This window comes from Calidris pugnax, unplaced genomic scaffold (genome assembly GCF_001431845.1).
Source record: "Calidris pugnax isolate Ruff unplaced genomic scaffold, ASM143184v1 scaffold54, whole genome shotgun sequence".
In the NCBI taxonomy this organism is placed as follows: domain Eukaryota; kingdom Metazoa; phylum Chordata; class Aves; order Charadriiformes; family Scolopacidae; genus Calidris; species Calidris pugnax.
The window spans coordinates 3,883,926-3,898,655 of NW_015090864.1; the positions used below are offsets into that span (position 1 = coordinate 3,883,926).

Here is a 14,730-nt window from a genome sequence, read left to right on the forward strand (position 1 = left end):
TCTGGATCCATCAGCTTCTAGGGTAATTAGAAGTTGACCCTAAGAATAAAACCTAATTGATAAATCACAGAAAACACTAGAGTTCACGTTAGCCTTCCATAGAAAGATAACTGTCCCACTTTTGCGTTATCTATTAATCACTTCAGGTTTCCAGGCGTATAAGTTAATTAACAAGGAGCAGGAAGAAAATGAAGAAAGGGCATTTTATCTGAAACTCTTTTCTGTCCCTCCTTTGTATAGTTCTGTGAATCTGCCCTGTTTGCACATTGCTAACTTCACCTTTCTGACTTCTGTTTTTAAGTATGCAGACCCAGTAGCCGACTTACTGGATCGCTGGGGTGTGTTCAGGGCAAGGCTCTTTAGAGAATCCTGTGTTTTCCACCGAGGAAATTATGTGAAGGATCTGAGTCGACTGGGACGTGAGCTGAGTAAAGTTATTATAGTAGATAATTCTCCTGCATCTTACATCTTCCATCCTGAAAATGCAGTAAGTATTCTTAGTACTCGAAGTAGTCAAGCGTAACTTTTATCATCCTGGTCTTTGCCCAGACTTTCTGATTCAGAAAATAGCTTTTCAGAGTGTTAACTGCATGGGTTTCTGTCTTTTCTTAGACTGCTGCAGGTAGGTTCTAGTATTTGCTGCAGGATGGTGATGGACTAGGGCAAATTGATTTTGACAGTGTGTCATAGTCATGACTGTTCGTCTGCTTTCAGTTATAGTTTTTGGTAGGAAATCCAGCAGCTTTGAGAAATACTACCTCTAAAAAGTGAAGCTGCCCTCCAGCCTAGTTTTTCTTCTTTGGAGTGGTGATTACAGAAAGGATGGTTTACTTGAACTGCTTTTGGTACTCCAGCTTTTTTCATTGTGTGAATGAAAATATTTATTAGACAAGATAATTAATGTTTTACTGGTTACAATCTGAGTTCTGTATTTGTGGCTAAGGGGAAGGGAAAAAAAAAATCAAGATCTTGCTGTGTTAGTGCTTCTCCCTTTAAGTATTTTTGTGATAACTCGGTTCCTAATCAGAAATGTTCGGTAACAAGTTCATTAAGTTTTAGGACTAAGGACAAAGGGCAGGCAGCAGTACTTCAAGGGAGATTAATTAAGAGCACTGCATGTTTTCACGGTGTTTTTGTATCTGCTGGAATGGTCTGGCGCTGGCTCCATCCATTGCTGCAATCAGGACAGATGCTCACATCTGTTTTCTAGCTGCCAGGACAGCAAGCTGGAACTCCCCTCAGATCTACTGACTTTTAAACAGCCAGGCTGTGCAATGTTTTCTTTGATGTTTTTAGGCTGCCTTCTTTGTGAACTGTTCAAATTAACCTAGGAAACTTTTATTAGGGACCCTGTTTTGCATGGTCCCGCCTCTCTGGAATACCTTTCTTTTTTTAACGTGAGCTATTTATCTCGCAGCAATCAGCTTTTAAGTTCAGATTCTGATAAATAAGTTCAGATTCATCTGAGAAACGATTGGTTGAAAACATTTTTCTGGTTGGTGCCACGCACGGGTTAAAGTTGCTATTTATAATGACCAGGAGCTGTAGCTCTAATTTATGTTCATGGTTAAAATTAAAAACCTGATCCAGATCGTCATTTGGTATCTCGGAATTCACTGCCAAGAAAATAATGAGCTGTAGATTTGGGAGATGAAATTAAGGGCCTTGTCAGAGTGGTTTAATCATGTATAGAAAAGTGCTGTTAGCTAACTGTTATTTGAGTCTCTGCAGAAAGCAGAGCTGGTAACAAGATCCAAGATAGTCTTTAAAAGACCTCAATGTACTTCCATAGTGAAGATACGTGGAGCTCCCTCCCCAAATCCAGCCCGTGTACTCAAGGAATGGTGTTACATGCATTATTTTCTGAACCCGCATGCTCAAGGTCTTATATTTTAATCAGAGAACTGTTCTGTACTCGCTGTTTAAATATTTCCTCCCCAACCTCGTGCCAGAAGGGGTTGTTGCTGCATGCCTGTGTTTAGTGACTCACGCTCATAACACTTCGGGGGTGGGGGGAAAGACTTGCCCGTAAATGAAGTGTCAGTTGAGCTTCATAACCCCTGCCTGCCTTCCAGAATATTTTAAGTATCGAGGAGGCAGAGCAAATTGAGCTGCCTAGCGGTGGGTTATAGAATCATCTGGGTTGGAAGGGACCTTCAAGATCATTTAGATCAACCCAACTCTGACAAAAAGGAAAATATCACTAAATCATGTCCCCCAGCACCACGTCAGTCCGTCTTTTGAACATCTCCAGGGATGGTGCCTCAACCCCTTCCCTGGACAGCCCATTCCAATGCTTGAAAACCCCTTCAGTGCAAACATTTTTCTTAATATCCCACCTGAACATCCCCTGCTGCAACTTGAGGCCATTTCCTCTAGTCCTGTCATCTGTGACTTGGGAGAAGAGACCAACCCCTCCATCTCTACAACCTCCTTTCCAGGTAGTTGTAGAGAGCTATAAGGTCAGCTGCATGCCAGCTGTTCTACAATCTCTACAGCCTCCTTTCCAGGTAGTTGTAAAGAACAATAAGGTCAGCTGCATGCCAGCTGTTCTACAGTTGAATTTGGAAGGTCAGCTGTTCTACAGTTGGATTTGGGGTTGATGTTGCATACTAGAAAACGTGGACTTGACTCTGCCTGAATGCTGACGACTAGCAGTTTGCCTTACTGGGACAGCAGCGTTACAGGACATCCACATAGGCAAAACTCACATGTTCTTCACATCAGGAAATCATCTTAATATTTATCGGTTGCTTTGTTTTCAGGTGCCTGTGCAGTCCTGGTTTGATGACATGACAGACACAGAGCTGCTAGATCTTATTCCTTTCTTTGAAGGACTAAGCAAAGAGGAAGAAGTTTACAGTATGCTTCATAAACTCTGCAACAGGTAGCCCTTAACTTTGACTGACTTCTGCTCCTAGATTGCAGTTGCTAGAGGCTGTCTCCATCTTTTCCAGCTCTTTCAAATGTAAGCTTTGGGGAGGTCACCCCTGTCAGAAGTGCTACTCTTGATCTTCCTGTTACATTGGACACGAAGGACAATCATGAGTGATGCTATTAAGCCTTCAGAAGCCTGACTCCTAAGGTCATGTGTTCAGACTACTTTTTTTAAAGGAAAAAAAAAAAAAAAAAAAGAAGCTATTTTAAATGGGACTCTTTTAATGAATTTCATAAATGGACATCTTTTACTGGATCAGCTTTTCTTAAAACATGCCAAAAAAGAAGCTTGTATTTCAGCAGTTGAATTTCTCTCCCTTTCTTCCCCTCCCACTATGCAGACAATTTTACCCCCCTGCTTAGAGCAGTTGACCTGACTCTGAATTTTTTCTTACAGAATGAAGTGCCTTTTTGAATGTTATTTTAAGATAAAAATTCATTTTTGTATAAGACGTATTTCCAGACATCTTTTAGTCTTGTATTGTCTAAATGCTTTAAAAGGAAAAAGGAAAAATTTTATAGAGCACTGTAATATATAACAAAGGAAAAAGTTGAAACAAAGATGCTGGGTTCCTGTCTCCACAGTGACATTAAGATGTATTACATTTTGTCATGCTCAGAAGGTTTTAAGCGTTTGTGGGAGGGATGATTTGGGTTAATTACATGGTTGTTTCACTGATCTGATTTTGGGCACAGTTTTGAACATATCTGCAGTTGTTTGAGTATTAGGGAATGATGGCGTTGAGAAAACAAGGTGGCTGATAGACCTAAAGCACCTTTTCTTCTAGACAGATTAAGTTCTATTGTCTCTGCTTACGCACAACTGCCATGCCTCTCTTTTTTTGGAAAACCATTATCTTGGGAGAATGTGGAGGAGATCTATTTATTAGTTTAAGATTCTTTTCTTAAAAAAAAAAAAAAACAAACCCATCTGGGTAAGCTGGATCTGCATTGAGCTGGTTGGAGTACTTTTTTCTTTTAATTGCTGCTACTGTATACTCACCAAATGGAGTTGACCATCGGCTGTTATACTGTTTTTGCCACTGTGCCTGTGCTATGAAATATTTTCTGTAAGCTGCAAACTTGGGCAATAAATAAAATGCAGGCTTCATAACCCACCCCTATGTATTAATCCTGCGGTATCTGATACACCAGAAAACTCAGTTAAAGGTGACCTGCAAAGGAAAAATTATATTTTTTTTTTTTTAATTGGGATGAGGCTCTCTCCTTTCTTTGGTATATTAAAATGCAAAAAGTATTTTTCCCACCTCTCTTGATTTGTATTTCTTCCTCCTCAAGGTGTAAGGCACAGATGGGGAGCTTTATTGAGTCTTGCTGGAAGGGCAGGAGTTACTAGCCTAGACTAAAAGTGGTCCTCTGGCTTGGGAGTTGAGTAAGTCTCCTCTCTGAATCTGAGAACCTCCTTAGCATCTTCTGTAGTGTCATTGGTGCCCTTTTGAAATAACAACTTTTAAGTGTTTTAAGCCTTTGAAGAACGAGGCACACCTATTTATTTATTTTTCCTTTCCAGTGTCACCTTTTAATTATTTTCCGCACCAGAAATCTACAAAAGTAACAATTCCAGCTGTGTTTGGCTGTCATCAGAGAAAACTAAATGGAGTAGTTGGTGCTTCTAATGAGCCTAGTGCTAAATTCTGAATGGTAGACCCCCTTTGCCTTCTCTTATTTCACTTGACAAGTCTTGATGACTTAGAAAAACAAAAAAAAATAGTAATTTTTTTGGCTATGGACTGGGATTGTCATCCTTGTCTTAAAGCATGGGTGAAGCAGCTTAACAAATCCATTCATAGACGGGCAGGCCAGGCCTCCGCTAGGCCGTGAGTAGGTTGTTGTGGGTGCAGTATAAAACAGATTTAATTTTATCAAAAAGATTTCTTGGCACCCCCCGCCGTGGCAGTGCAGCTCTGTCCCGTGGCGAGGGACGGCAGGGGCAGCCCCCTCCCCTCTCCTCAGCCTCTTAGGGCATCTCCGTTCTGTTTTCTTACCAGTTGGCATTACCCTTAGTACTGTAGAGTTCTGTGCCACAACAAAAGACTAAACTGTCAGATTTTAAAAGGAAAAAAAAAAAACAACAAAAAAAAACCAAACAACCAACTTTCATTGTTGATTTAAAAAAAAAAAAATGAGAAAAAAGGACGTATGGATTCTGGTTAGTCCATTAACGTTTACTTTCAGTTTGAGATTGTTTAATTGTGTGTTTGACTTCAGAGTAACGAAACTGTAAAGCTGCCAAAAAAGTTGTTCTCTGAGCAGTATTTTCAACTGCGTGTGTCGCCTCCGGGGCTTCGGACGCAGTTTGCAGGGAAGTATTCAGGTTGTAGTTAGTTGTGCAGGTAGGAACGGCTGAGAGGAAATTCAAAGACTTTCTCGCTAGCGTTAGACCAAACAATCTTCCAATTAGACAATAAACAACCCCACCGAGACGTTGCCATGTAACGGTTGTGACCTGGTGTACGTGAGACAAACCATGTCATGAGTTTGCATTTCTGAAAGCAGCGATTTCATGAACCAGTTGCCTTAAGTCTGTGAATGAATGTTGATTATTAAAGTGTCTTGTATTGTTTTAAAATCCACATAGAATGGACAACTGAACTTCTGCACCAGCTTCTGGAAGAATGGTTCTGATGGTGGTCTGTACAACCAGACACTCGCTCTGTATTGTTTATTTTGGGCTGTTGAAATCCACAGATTTCAAAAAAAACCACCAACTTATTTTAACTTAGTACAGCATCAAAATGACACTTGTGACAATACAAAGGCGAAAAACTGAACAGCAGTTTTGATCTCTGCTATTATATTAAGAGCATTTTCTATAACTTCTCATTAATTTTTTTTTTTAACTCATTCCCATCGAAATAAAACTCCAGAGTGCTCTGAGGTCAGGTTTGCACTTCCCTGGGTATTCAAATTTGGCCAAAGGGATCAAACTGTCCTCGTCGTTTATTTTGACTCTTGTCTGTACTTGAAATTTCAAGCGTTAAGTTTGTGTGAAAATACATACACTATATATTCAGAGTTTCTAGATTTTAACAAAGCAATATAGTTCCGTAAAGTCAGATGAGGAGCGGAATGTTTGTAAAATTTGCAATACGGGTATTTGATTGTATTTTAAATACAAGATTTTAAAAATGAAAATAGGAAAAAAAAATACTTGTTTCCTGAATTTCTTGCATATTTTGAAGCACGGTTTCTGCATGGGCTGTTCCAAACCCTGGGTTTCAATTCTATTTCTGGATATTATAGAAATATTAAAAGGTCTTTTCCGGTTGGTCGTTCTGTTCTGCTAAAGAAACGCTGCCTGGCCTGAAGTTCGTTGTCCTTTTTATGTCGGGTTCAAAAAAGGTTTTTTGCCTGTATAGGTATTTTTAAATTAAGCTGTAAGGCAGAATGCCTTAGATTCTTGAAATTCCACGGAAGTGTTCCCATTAAATCGCCATTTGTAAACCAGGGCTGTGCGCGGAATCCTTGGTCACCACCAGGAAGCCTGGGCAGGTTTGGGACGGAAGGTTACGGTATTGCTGGGTTCATTTAGGTAGCTTTGGAAGAATAACTTGTCTATTTGATTTGCCTTTTTTAATCTCCTTTTAAACAGCAACGTTACACACGGAAGGAGCTCAACACCTGAAGAGGTTTGGTTATCGGTGTGTGCGGTCACTTCAGCACAGCGTGATCTTGTTTAGACTGGTTGGGGACAATAAATATATCTAAGTGACACCAGTGTGTAGTGATGTTGCAGCTTTGGAAATTTCAGTGTAAATTAAAAAAAAAAAAGAAAAATCTGTAGCTATATAATTTACAAAGACATAATCCTATGTTTTACAGATTCTTTTTAAACTAATAAAACACAGTACCGCACAGCCCTATTTGTAAAACAAAAACAAGTTTGTGCCTCTGATTTCCAAGGTGCTGTGATGTTTTGCCTTCGTGGGGCGAGGAGGGGCCGGTGAGACTTGCGTGGGGCAATTGCTTAAAAAAAAAAATAATCTCTGGGCTAACTATGCAAAACCAGCTGTCAGCTTTCTGTTTCACATTATATTGTAAAAATCCAGCTGACTATTTCTTTTTTTTTTTCTTTCTTGTTAAAAATCTATTGGGAACTTCTTAACAGAGGAGTAAGCAATGGAAACGTTTCTTTTTCTTTCTTTTTTTTTTTTCTTTCTAATAATGGAGCTGTTTACACTTTAATGCAATGAACAATCCAGCGATACTTGAGAAACACTACAGATACCATATGAGTGTTTTCAGGAGAGAGGAGTGGTTGTCAATCAGGTATTGAATGGTTTCTTTACTGTCACAAATAAAAAATTAACAATATGGTTACTTGTGCATGTAATACTTCTCTGGGAAACAAAAAAAAAAAATAATAACAATTTCTGCACTTCTCCTTCAGTAACAGTCACTGCCCTACTTTGACAGGGACTTTATTCCTGCTGGTGCACATCCGTGTTAGAGAGTAAAATCGCCCATCTCTCTTCCATCCTCTTTTGAAGTCCTCTTTTGAGGTCCAGGGCTCCTCATTGATGCCCTGGCACCTGGTTGTGCAGACAGAGCTGCTGAACTGCTGCTGAACCCTGCGGCGTAAATCGGTGGCAACTCTGGCAGATGTTCCAGCTGTTTGGATCTCTTGGATGAGATCACACCATAATTTGTTCAAAGTCTCAAAGCTGTGTGACTTCTTTTTGAAGGGCTTTACTTCAGCTACTCGAATAGCTGTTCTTAACATCACTGCCGTAATCCAAATGAATATCTGAATTAAACGCTTTATTTGGTTGGAAAGTCTATTTTGGGACTTTTTCTCTGACACAGTAAGACTTAGGCAGAGCCTTCCTTTCTAGGAAAAGGCACATATTATTAGTGCTTTATGAGCAGAAAACCTCAGGCCTGTTAGAATAAGCAGCTGGCTCAAGATAGCACATTAGTTGCAATTAAAAATATTTGTTAGTTATTCCTGTGATCGGTTGAAATGACCTAAACTGCCTTTACTTTGTACTGGTGGGTTGGGTTATCTGATTATATTTTTTTAAGGGTTTCTGGTGGTTTTAGGTTGTTTTTTTTGTTTTGTTTTGTTTTTAGTTTTACCAATCTCCTTAGCTGCTACTTAGGATAAAGATGCCTTTCTTTCACTCAGTAAAACAAATACGTCAAAATTCATAAAACAGCTCATTTATAGTGGTGAGAAAGATACTGTTCTGTTGTAGCTGATTGAAAGCAAGTGTTGGCAAAATCAAATCCACCATAGTCTATAAATGTACCTCTATGCATACGCCTTCCTATATTATTTCCTCCCCCCTCCTTTTTCTTGTGTTCTGACTCAGAAGGAAAGCCAACAGCTTTAAAATTCCCTGCAAGATGGACCAGGGCTCTTCCAGGTGGGAAGAGCGGTCATCCTGGCAAGCAACCTCCAGCAGTTGTCCTGGCAAAGCCACCTTCCCCCATCCAGACTTCCTACCAACCCAGCCCTGCTGGCAGGAGACCAGGCCAAGTTCTCCTGGACCTCCTCTTGTTGGTTCTGCTGGAAAAAAATAAATGATCTTTGGGTAATAGATTGGTTTGGGCAGGTTGGCAAACTCAAACTTGAAAAGCTTCCAGGCGGGTTTTGTTTTAAAGCCTTCTCAAGTGATGTTTAAAGGGAGCTGTGCTGAGGAGCAGGTTGTCCTGTAATTGCCCGGTGCCACGTTAATCAGCATTTCTGAAGCACAGGACATACAGGAACATCTTGGACTTTAATAGAGATGGATTGGATTCAGTAAAGTGGGTCTGCATCTGCGCTCACACACCTTCCCACACAGCAGTTTGAAAAGGTTAGATCTGGTCATCGCTTAAATGGGCAGCAAAGGGAGTTTTTTTGAGGTGATGTTTCAGCTTCGCTGTATCCCCCGGACCTCGGTGGACCCTCTGCTGCGTCGTCCCTCCCACCGCTCTCCTCCGTGCGACTGGCATCGTTCCATTTTGCAGCCACCTTTTAATTGAGTGATGTAGATGCATTTGATGGTGATGTAGATTGCAGGAAAATGCTGGATGAAGAAAGGAAACGCAGCTGGTCCCCGTCAGCCATCGTCACGGGCAGGACTCCAGCCAGGAGAAGGCTGTTCCTACGGACAGAGGAGTCACCGTTGAGCCAGAAACCTGTCACCCCCTCTGAGATCCCATGTTCTTCTGGAGAAGGAGGGCCGATGGTTGTGTTGGTGCAGACGGGATGTCCACCACCTCTCCAGTTCCCAGCATTTCAACGAGTGTTGCGCTTGAAGAGTCTGAGGGTTGTTGGGAGGAGTTACTGGCTTGACAATGGGTTGTTCTCTTTATCAGATTTTAATGAGCTTTTGTGATTAAAACCAAATTTCTTTACAGTGTAACTTCGTGATTATTATTTTTTTTTTTCATGCTTTGATTCCGTTTGACAATAAACTATCCGTGTTATTTTTTTCATCCTCTCCATGTCTGATAATGCATGTAGTTGAGGGCTGACCCCAGAAATCCCCCTCTGCCCTCCACATTCCATTCTCCTTGGGGGGAATATCGGGGAGGGGGGTGGGAGGGAAGCAAAGACTTGGATAGAATGAGGGCAGAAACTTCTCGTTTCATTCCTGTCCCAACTCTTTAGACTTGATGGGCTTTAATAAAGATTAAAGCTTTGAGTGCTGAGCATCGAGGGCTTCTTCCTCCAGCAGCCTGTTTGGCAGGCAGGTCCAGTTCCTGTTCTTTTTTTTTTTGTTAACCTGCTGAGATCTGAATTAAACCATCTTGCTTCTTCCAAAGCCTGGAGATGAGAAAGAAGCAAGATCCTGGATTCTGGGGTGGGAGGGGAATAAGGTTCCAGGAGAAAAGAGCTGATGGGGCCTCAGGGGGGTTTCTCTACAGCTGTGTTTGCATTATGGGCAGCATCCCTTGTTCTGCGTTGAAGGGCACCACGTGAAGTAGAAGGTTGGTTCCTCACCTGCCTGCCCTTGGGTTCCACGGGTCAGGGGTGGCCCAAGTGCAGATCAGGAGCTGCATCACCCCCTTTTCTTCCAGGCTACAGGGGCATTTGGATGTGTAGCACTTGGCAGTGTCTCTTGTGAACACATCCATCGGTGGTGACATCAAGCAGGAGACCTGATACTGGGTCTTGGGTGTACCAGTGACCAGTCTGCGGTCAAGGAGCATTTATACCTAAAGTGAACTGGGGAAGCTGCCTTTCACCTGAGTTGGATTGGTTCAAGATGACCACGTGAAGGTGCTTTTCACCTGGCACATGTCCCCAGCTTGGGTCTCCTGACAGTTGTGTGTAAGTACCCTGCTGAATGAGTCTGGTGGAAATGAGGGATGTGCGAGTGGATCATCCCACAGGAACATGGAAGTCTGACGTATTTTCATGTGTGTTTTTTACAGGAAAATCATTTTGTAAATAGTTTTAGTTTTGGGGGTTTTTTCCCAGATCTTTACCTAATGACCTGGGTACTATATGCCGTTCTGTAAGAGGTTGAGACCCATAAATATGTGGACAATATATGCTTATTTTTTTGGCACCCTGACTTTTTGGCCATAATACCTGGTAACTTGGGCCTTTTTGTCGAGGGGAAGATTTTTGGCAAGACCTGAGCCCATTTCTAGCTTGTTGGGGCCATGTGCTGGGTAGTAGCTCACTGGTCCTGGTCTCTAATGGGCTGAATAGATCTCAAAATAATAACTGGAAGATTGCTAACAACTATTTGGGATGATGATGGTTGCAGCTGGAAAACGGGTGGGCTGTTGCATCCTGGAGAGGAGGATGAGGAGGCAGAGATACGGGAGCTGGGGGAGGTCCAGGGTGACTTTGTGGCACTGGACTGGGGTGGGCTGAGCTGCAGCATGGTCTGGGGGTGGGTGGACTTGGCTTTTATGCGTCTGTGATCAAAGTCTTTGGGAAAACAAAGAGGTTTTCAAAGGCTTGGGCCGTGCAGGGCTGGGTCACACCACGAGATGGTGCAGCTGTGCAGCGTTGGCTTTTAAAGGCGCCGTAAAGGAAATTTGAAAGACCTTATCTCAAGTGAAAACATCACCACAGCTTTGGTAGGTGAATCTCCTGCCGAGGTTGCACCCCACAGGTCCACGGATAACTTCTTCCTTTGGGTAAAAACCTCTCCTAGTGTTTCAGAGGCAATTTGATTTCAGTCTTCATCTGCCCGAGGAATGCTGAACTTCCTTTGCAAAAGGAACTGGTGTCTCCACAACTGAACACAGGACAGGTATGTAATTATCAATGTTAATTTTAGTCACTGGGTTGTGTTTTTTTTTCTTCCATGAAGAAGATGTGATCAGAGCATGATAAATAAAGAGGGAAGTCACCATTTCTCAAATAGTGGAATTCAAAACAATGTTGCACCTTCCCTAGTGCAGTAAACCTTTTTCCTCTCAAAGCTTTGCTGCTAACCTTTGTCTTTCTTTCCAAAGCAACGTGATTTTAAGCTGTTTGGGGTTTTCCTGAAGTACGTCGCTAGGACTGTGGACAAACATGATGTCTTCAGGATGAGGGAGGAAACAAGAAGAAAGAAATGTGTGTGGTGCCAAGCTGGCAGGTGTGTACCAAGGCGTCGCTCCCCGAGCATCTTCCGCCTCCCCACCGGCACCGGTGCAGATGCCCATGGTGTGACCAAGACCTGAGCCAGCACGGGGACAGGGTGGGACAGCAGCCAGGCAAGGGGATGGCTCCAGGCCAAGCCAGGAAGGCAGCATCTGCAGGGGAATGGACAACACTTGCAGGGCTGTGTCTCCCCGTTGGTGTATCGTCTGGTTTCACCTGCCCAACATCCGTGTTTGCTGCAAGAAGGTGGGTTTGTAGCCTGGAAACCCCCCTTGCAGCCCATCTTCCTGGCTTTCTGCTCCCTTTGCTTTTTCAGGTGCGTGCTCCTTCCCACCTGGAAGAACCTGGAGCTCCTGCCTTCCTCCCTGGAGAAGAGAAGGCTCGGGTTGGACCTCATCATAGTGTTGCAGTACTTAAAAGGTGGCTACAAAGAGGATGGATGCTGTCTCTTCATAAGGAACCATGGAGAAGACAAGGGACAATGGGTACACGTTGGACCAGGAGGGATTTTATCTTGATGTAGGAAAGACATATTTTACAGTGTGAACAACCAATCACTGCAACAGCCTCCCCAGGGACATGGTGGAGTTGCCATCCCTGGAGGTTTTCAAGATGAGGATGCTGGATAACCTCATCTAGGCTTCCCTTCCCATGAAAAGTTGGACCAGATGATTTTTTGAGGTCCCCTCCCAACCTGAGCTGTTCCATGATTTTATGATTCCCATGTGTCATCTTCCACCTCCTGTCTGGCTCTCCCCAGGAACAGGGTGCCCATCTCTCCTGGTGAAGGAGGAGGGCTCTGCAGTTCCGGCAGCCGATGAGGATTCAGCCGATGGGGGTATCACCCCAGCTCTGCTACAAACCCTCCAGCTTTCCTTGGACATGCTGCTCGCTTCTGGCTTGGTTGTTCCCCCCTTCTTTTAGAAGAACGAAGAGATTTCCCTGAAGGTTGGTTGTTTTACTTCTCCAAGTGCAAACACTGGATTGGAAGTTCACACCAAACCCTTTGTATCCCGCCCCTTGTTAATCCTGGGGAGCAAAGCTGCTCTTCTTCTTCTTCACAATACTTCATTTCGCGTGTATCGTTTGATTTAGAGAAAATGACGTTACTGGACAGGAAGATGAGACAACGTGGGGCCAAGAGATGCTGATGGGTGTCTCCAGATGTGTATGGGAGAAGCAAACCCTATCTGGCTTCACCAGGGACCGTGACACACCAGGGTGAATCGCTTGTGTTTAACGTGAAGGTTCATTCATCCCTGTACAGCTGCTCGCATATTTTGATGAGGTGTGTTTGTTGACGTCAGCTGCCCTTGCAAAGAGCAGAAAAGGTCATTCTTGTGGATTTCCATAAGCACTGCAGGTTTTCCTGCCTTCCCGTGGTGAGGGAGAGGCTGCCTTGAAAAGTTAAATCCCAGGCTGGGATCCATGCCTGGGCCAAATTCCTGGCTTTTCTAGGTGACAGCTTTGCCATCACAGGCAGCCTCCAGCAGCACGAGGCCCTGGGGGTGCTGGAGGTAAAGGGGATGCTCCTGCAGGTGACACCTCATCTCTGTCAGCAAAGCAACGATGTTCTCTGTGCACCAAAAACCAGATTATCTGTGAATAAGCTCACGAGATGCAGAATGAAGGTGCAACTTCCTTAATGTAACCCAGCCAATATAGAGAATATAAATTAAAAGGAGAGAAATTCCCTGCAAGGCATTTCCCAACCTTTGCAGTGAATGCCATACGCCAGGAAAAAGGTCAGGCTCCAGGGAATGACTTGATGTTACCTGTGGCTCTGATTGCTCCAAGATCCTGTTTCTCCTTGAATTGTTTCAGTTGCTTGGATGCTGTTTGAGGTACAGGCACTTCTTACCTCCACTCCAATGGAAGGGAAGGAAATTATCTGAATTCCTGTTGTCTGTGGGGTAAAAAAAAATTCACAAATAATGTGTTTTCTTATATCTAAATTCCTGGGGTAAAAAAAAATTCACAAATAATGTGTTTTCTTATATCTTCTGTAAAGGCTGCAGCCTCATCTCATCTCATTCTGTATCACTCTGGCCCTCCTGAAAATCCACGCTTTGGGAGCTGGGGGAGAAATGCTTTTCATCAGCCTGTGGTGAGTCAGCTACAGGCAGCCAAAGGGAACCGGTTTTTCTGGCTGTTTTAGATTTTCTAAATTTCATTTTTTCAGAAAAATCAAGTTTTTCTTTTAACTGCTTCATAACGGGGTTGTCAGCTCTGATGCTTTCTTGGTATGGTTTTAAAATACTGAATTTTATGTGCTCTCCAACAGGCTGGATTGCGCAGTCACCAGGTTTGTGTGCTCTCACCCATTTTTAGGGATCTCACCACCAAAACGGGTACCAGCTCCATCCTGGAGACAGTCAGAAGTGTTGAAGCAGAGTGACTAATTAGTCATAATAGCAGGTGCCCTTTCCTAATATCTTTTTCAGCTTTAGAGCAGATATCCCCTGAGAACTATTGCTTGATATTAGTGAAGCAGAAATCAGATCATTATGAACTTCCATAATTAAAGAGAATGGCAGCTCATCCTCCAGCGAGAGGAGCACTTTGATAAATGTATAGAAGTGCTCCAGCAAATGAAGCGGATCTGGATCTGATGAGACTTAACCCAGAGGCAAGTGAAACACCAGTTAGCTGCCGAGGTGCTGGGATGAGAAATCAAAGTGGTTTATAGGTCTCTCTGCCTTCAGAGTAGAAGAAAGCAGTCACCATTTCGTGTTCCTCAGTAGCCTTGTAAGAAACATGGTGGCAGAAGGGGGAATGCTCCATTGAGGGGACATGTACCCATTTCACAGGTGGGAAATGGCTGGGGGAGGAAGTACAACTCCAACCCTTCTCCATCTCCCCAGGAGAACATCACTCCAATTAGAGCTGGGTGAAAGTGCTCTGCGTTGCTTTCTTAAATGCCAATCTTTTAGCAAAACAAACCACAAAGTTGTCAATTGCTATGAACTTTCTGCTCACCTCTCCTTTTTTATGGCCGGCTGTAGAGCAATGAAAAAATGTCAAATTTTTTTTAATAGCATTTCCAAAGTTCAAACCAGTTCAGTGATTATTATTGCCCATTTTTTCCTTAAATGAGCAGCAGCTACGGCCTAATTAATTTTATCTTCTAACAGCCTGATCTGGGGGCTGTTATAAATAAGCTACACTACTGTAATGAAAGAAACACAGATATGGGAAAACAAGTGCTACAGTCCTGGTGAGCCCTGCTTGCC

At 43.0% G+C, this 14,730-nt stretch overlaps 1 protein-coding gene across 4 annotated transcripts in view; it reads left to right on the top strand.

The window, feature by feature from the left end:
* The window catches only part of CTDSPL (CTD small phosphatase like), a 100,863-nt gene extending 91,481 nt beyond the window's left edge, over window positions 1-9,382 (top strand). For all 4 annotated transcript variants that reach the window (XM_014944940.1, XM_014944942.1, XM_014944939.1 and 1 more), the window contains 2 exons: window positions 302-487; window positions 2,766-9,382. In XM_014944940.1, the coding sequence (XP_014800426.1) occupies window positions 302-487; window positions 2,766-2,891 (312 nt within the window). In that variant the 3' untranslated portion in view covers window positions 2,892-9,382. The remainder of the gene's footprint in view (window positions 1-301; window positions 488-2,765) is intronic.
* The last annotated feature ends 5,348 nt before the right edge of the window (window positions 9,383-14,730 follow it).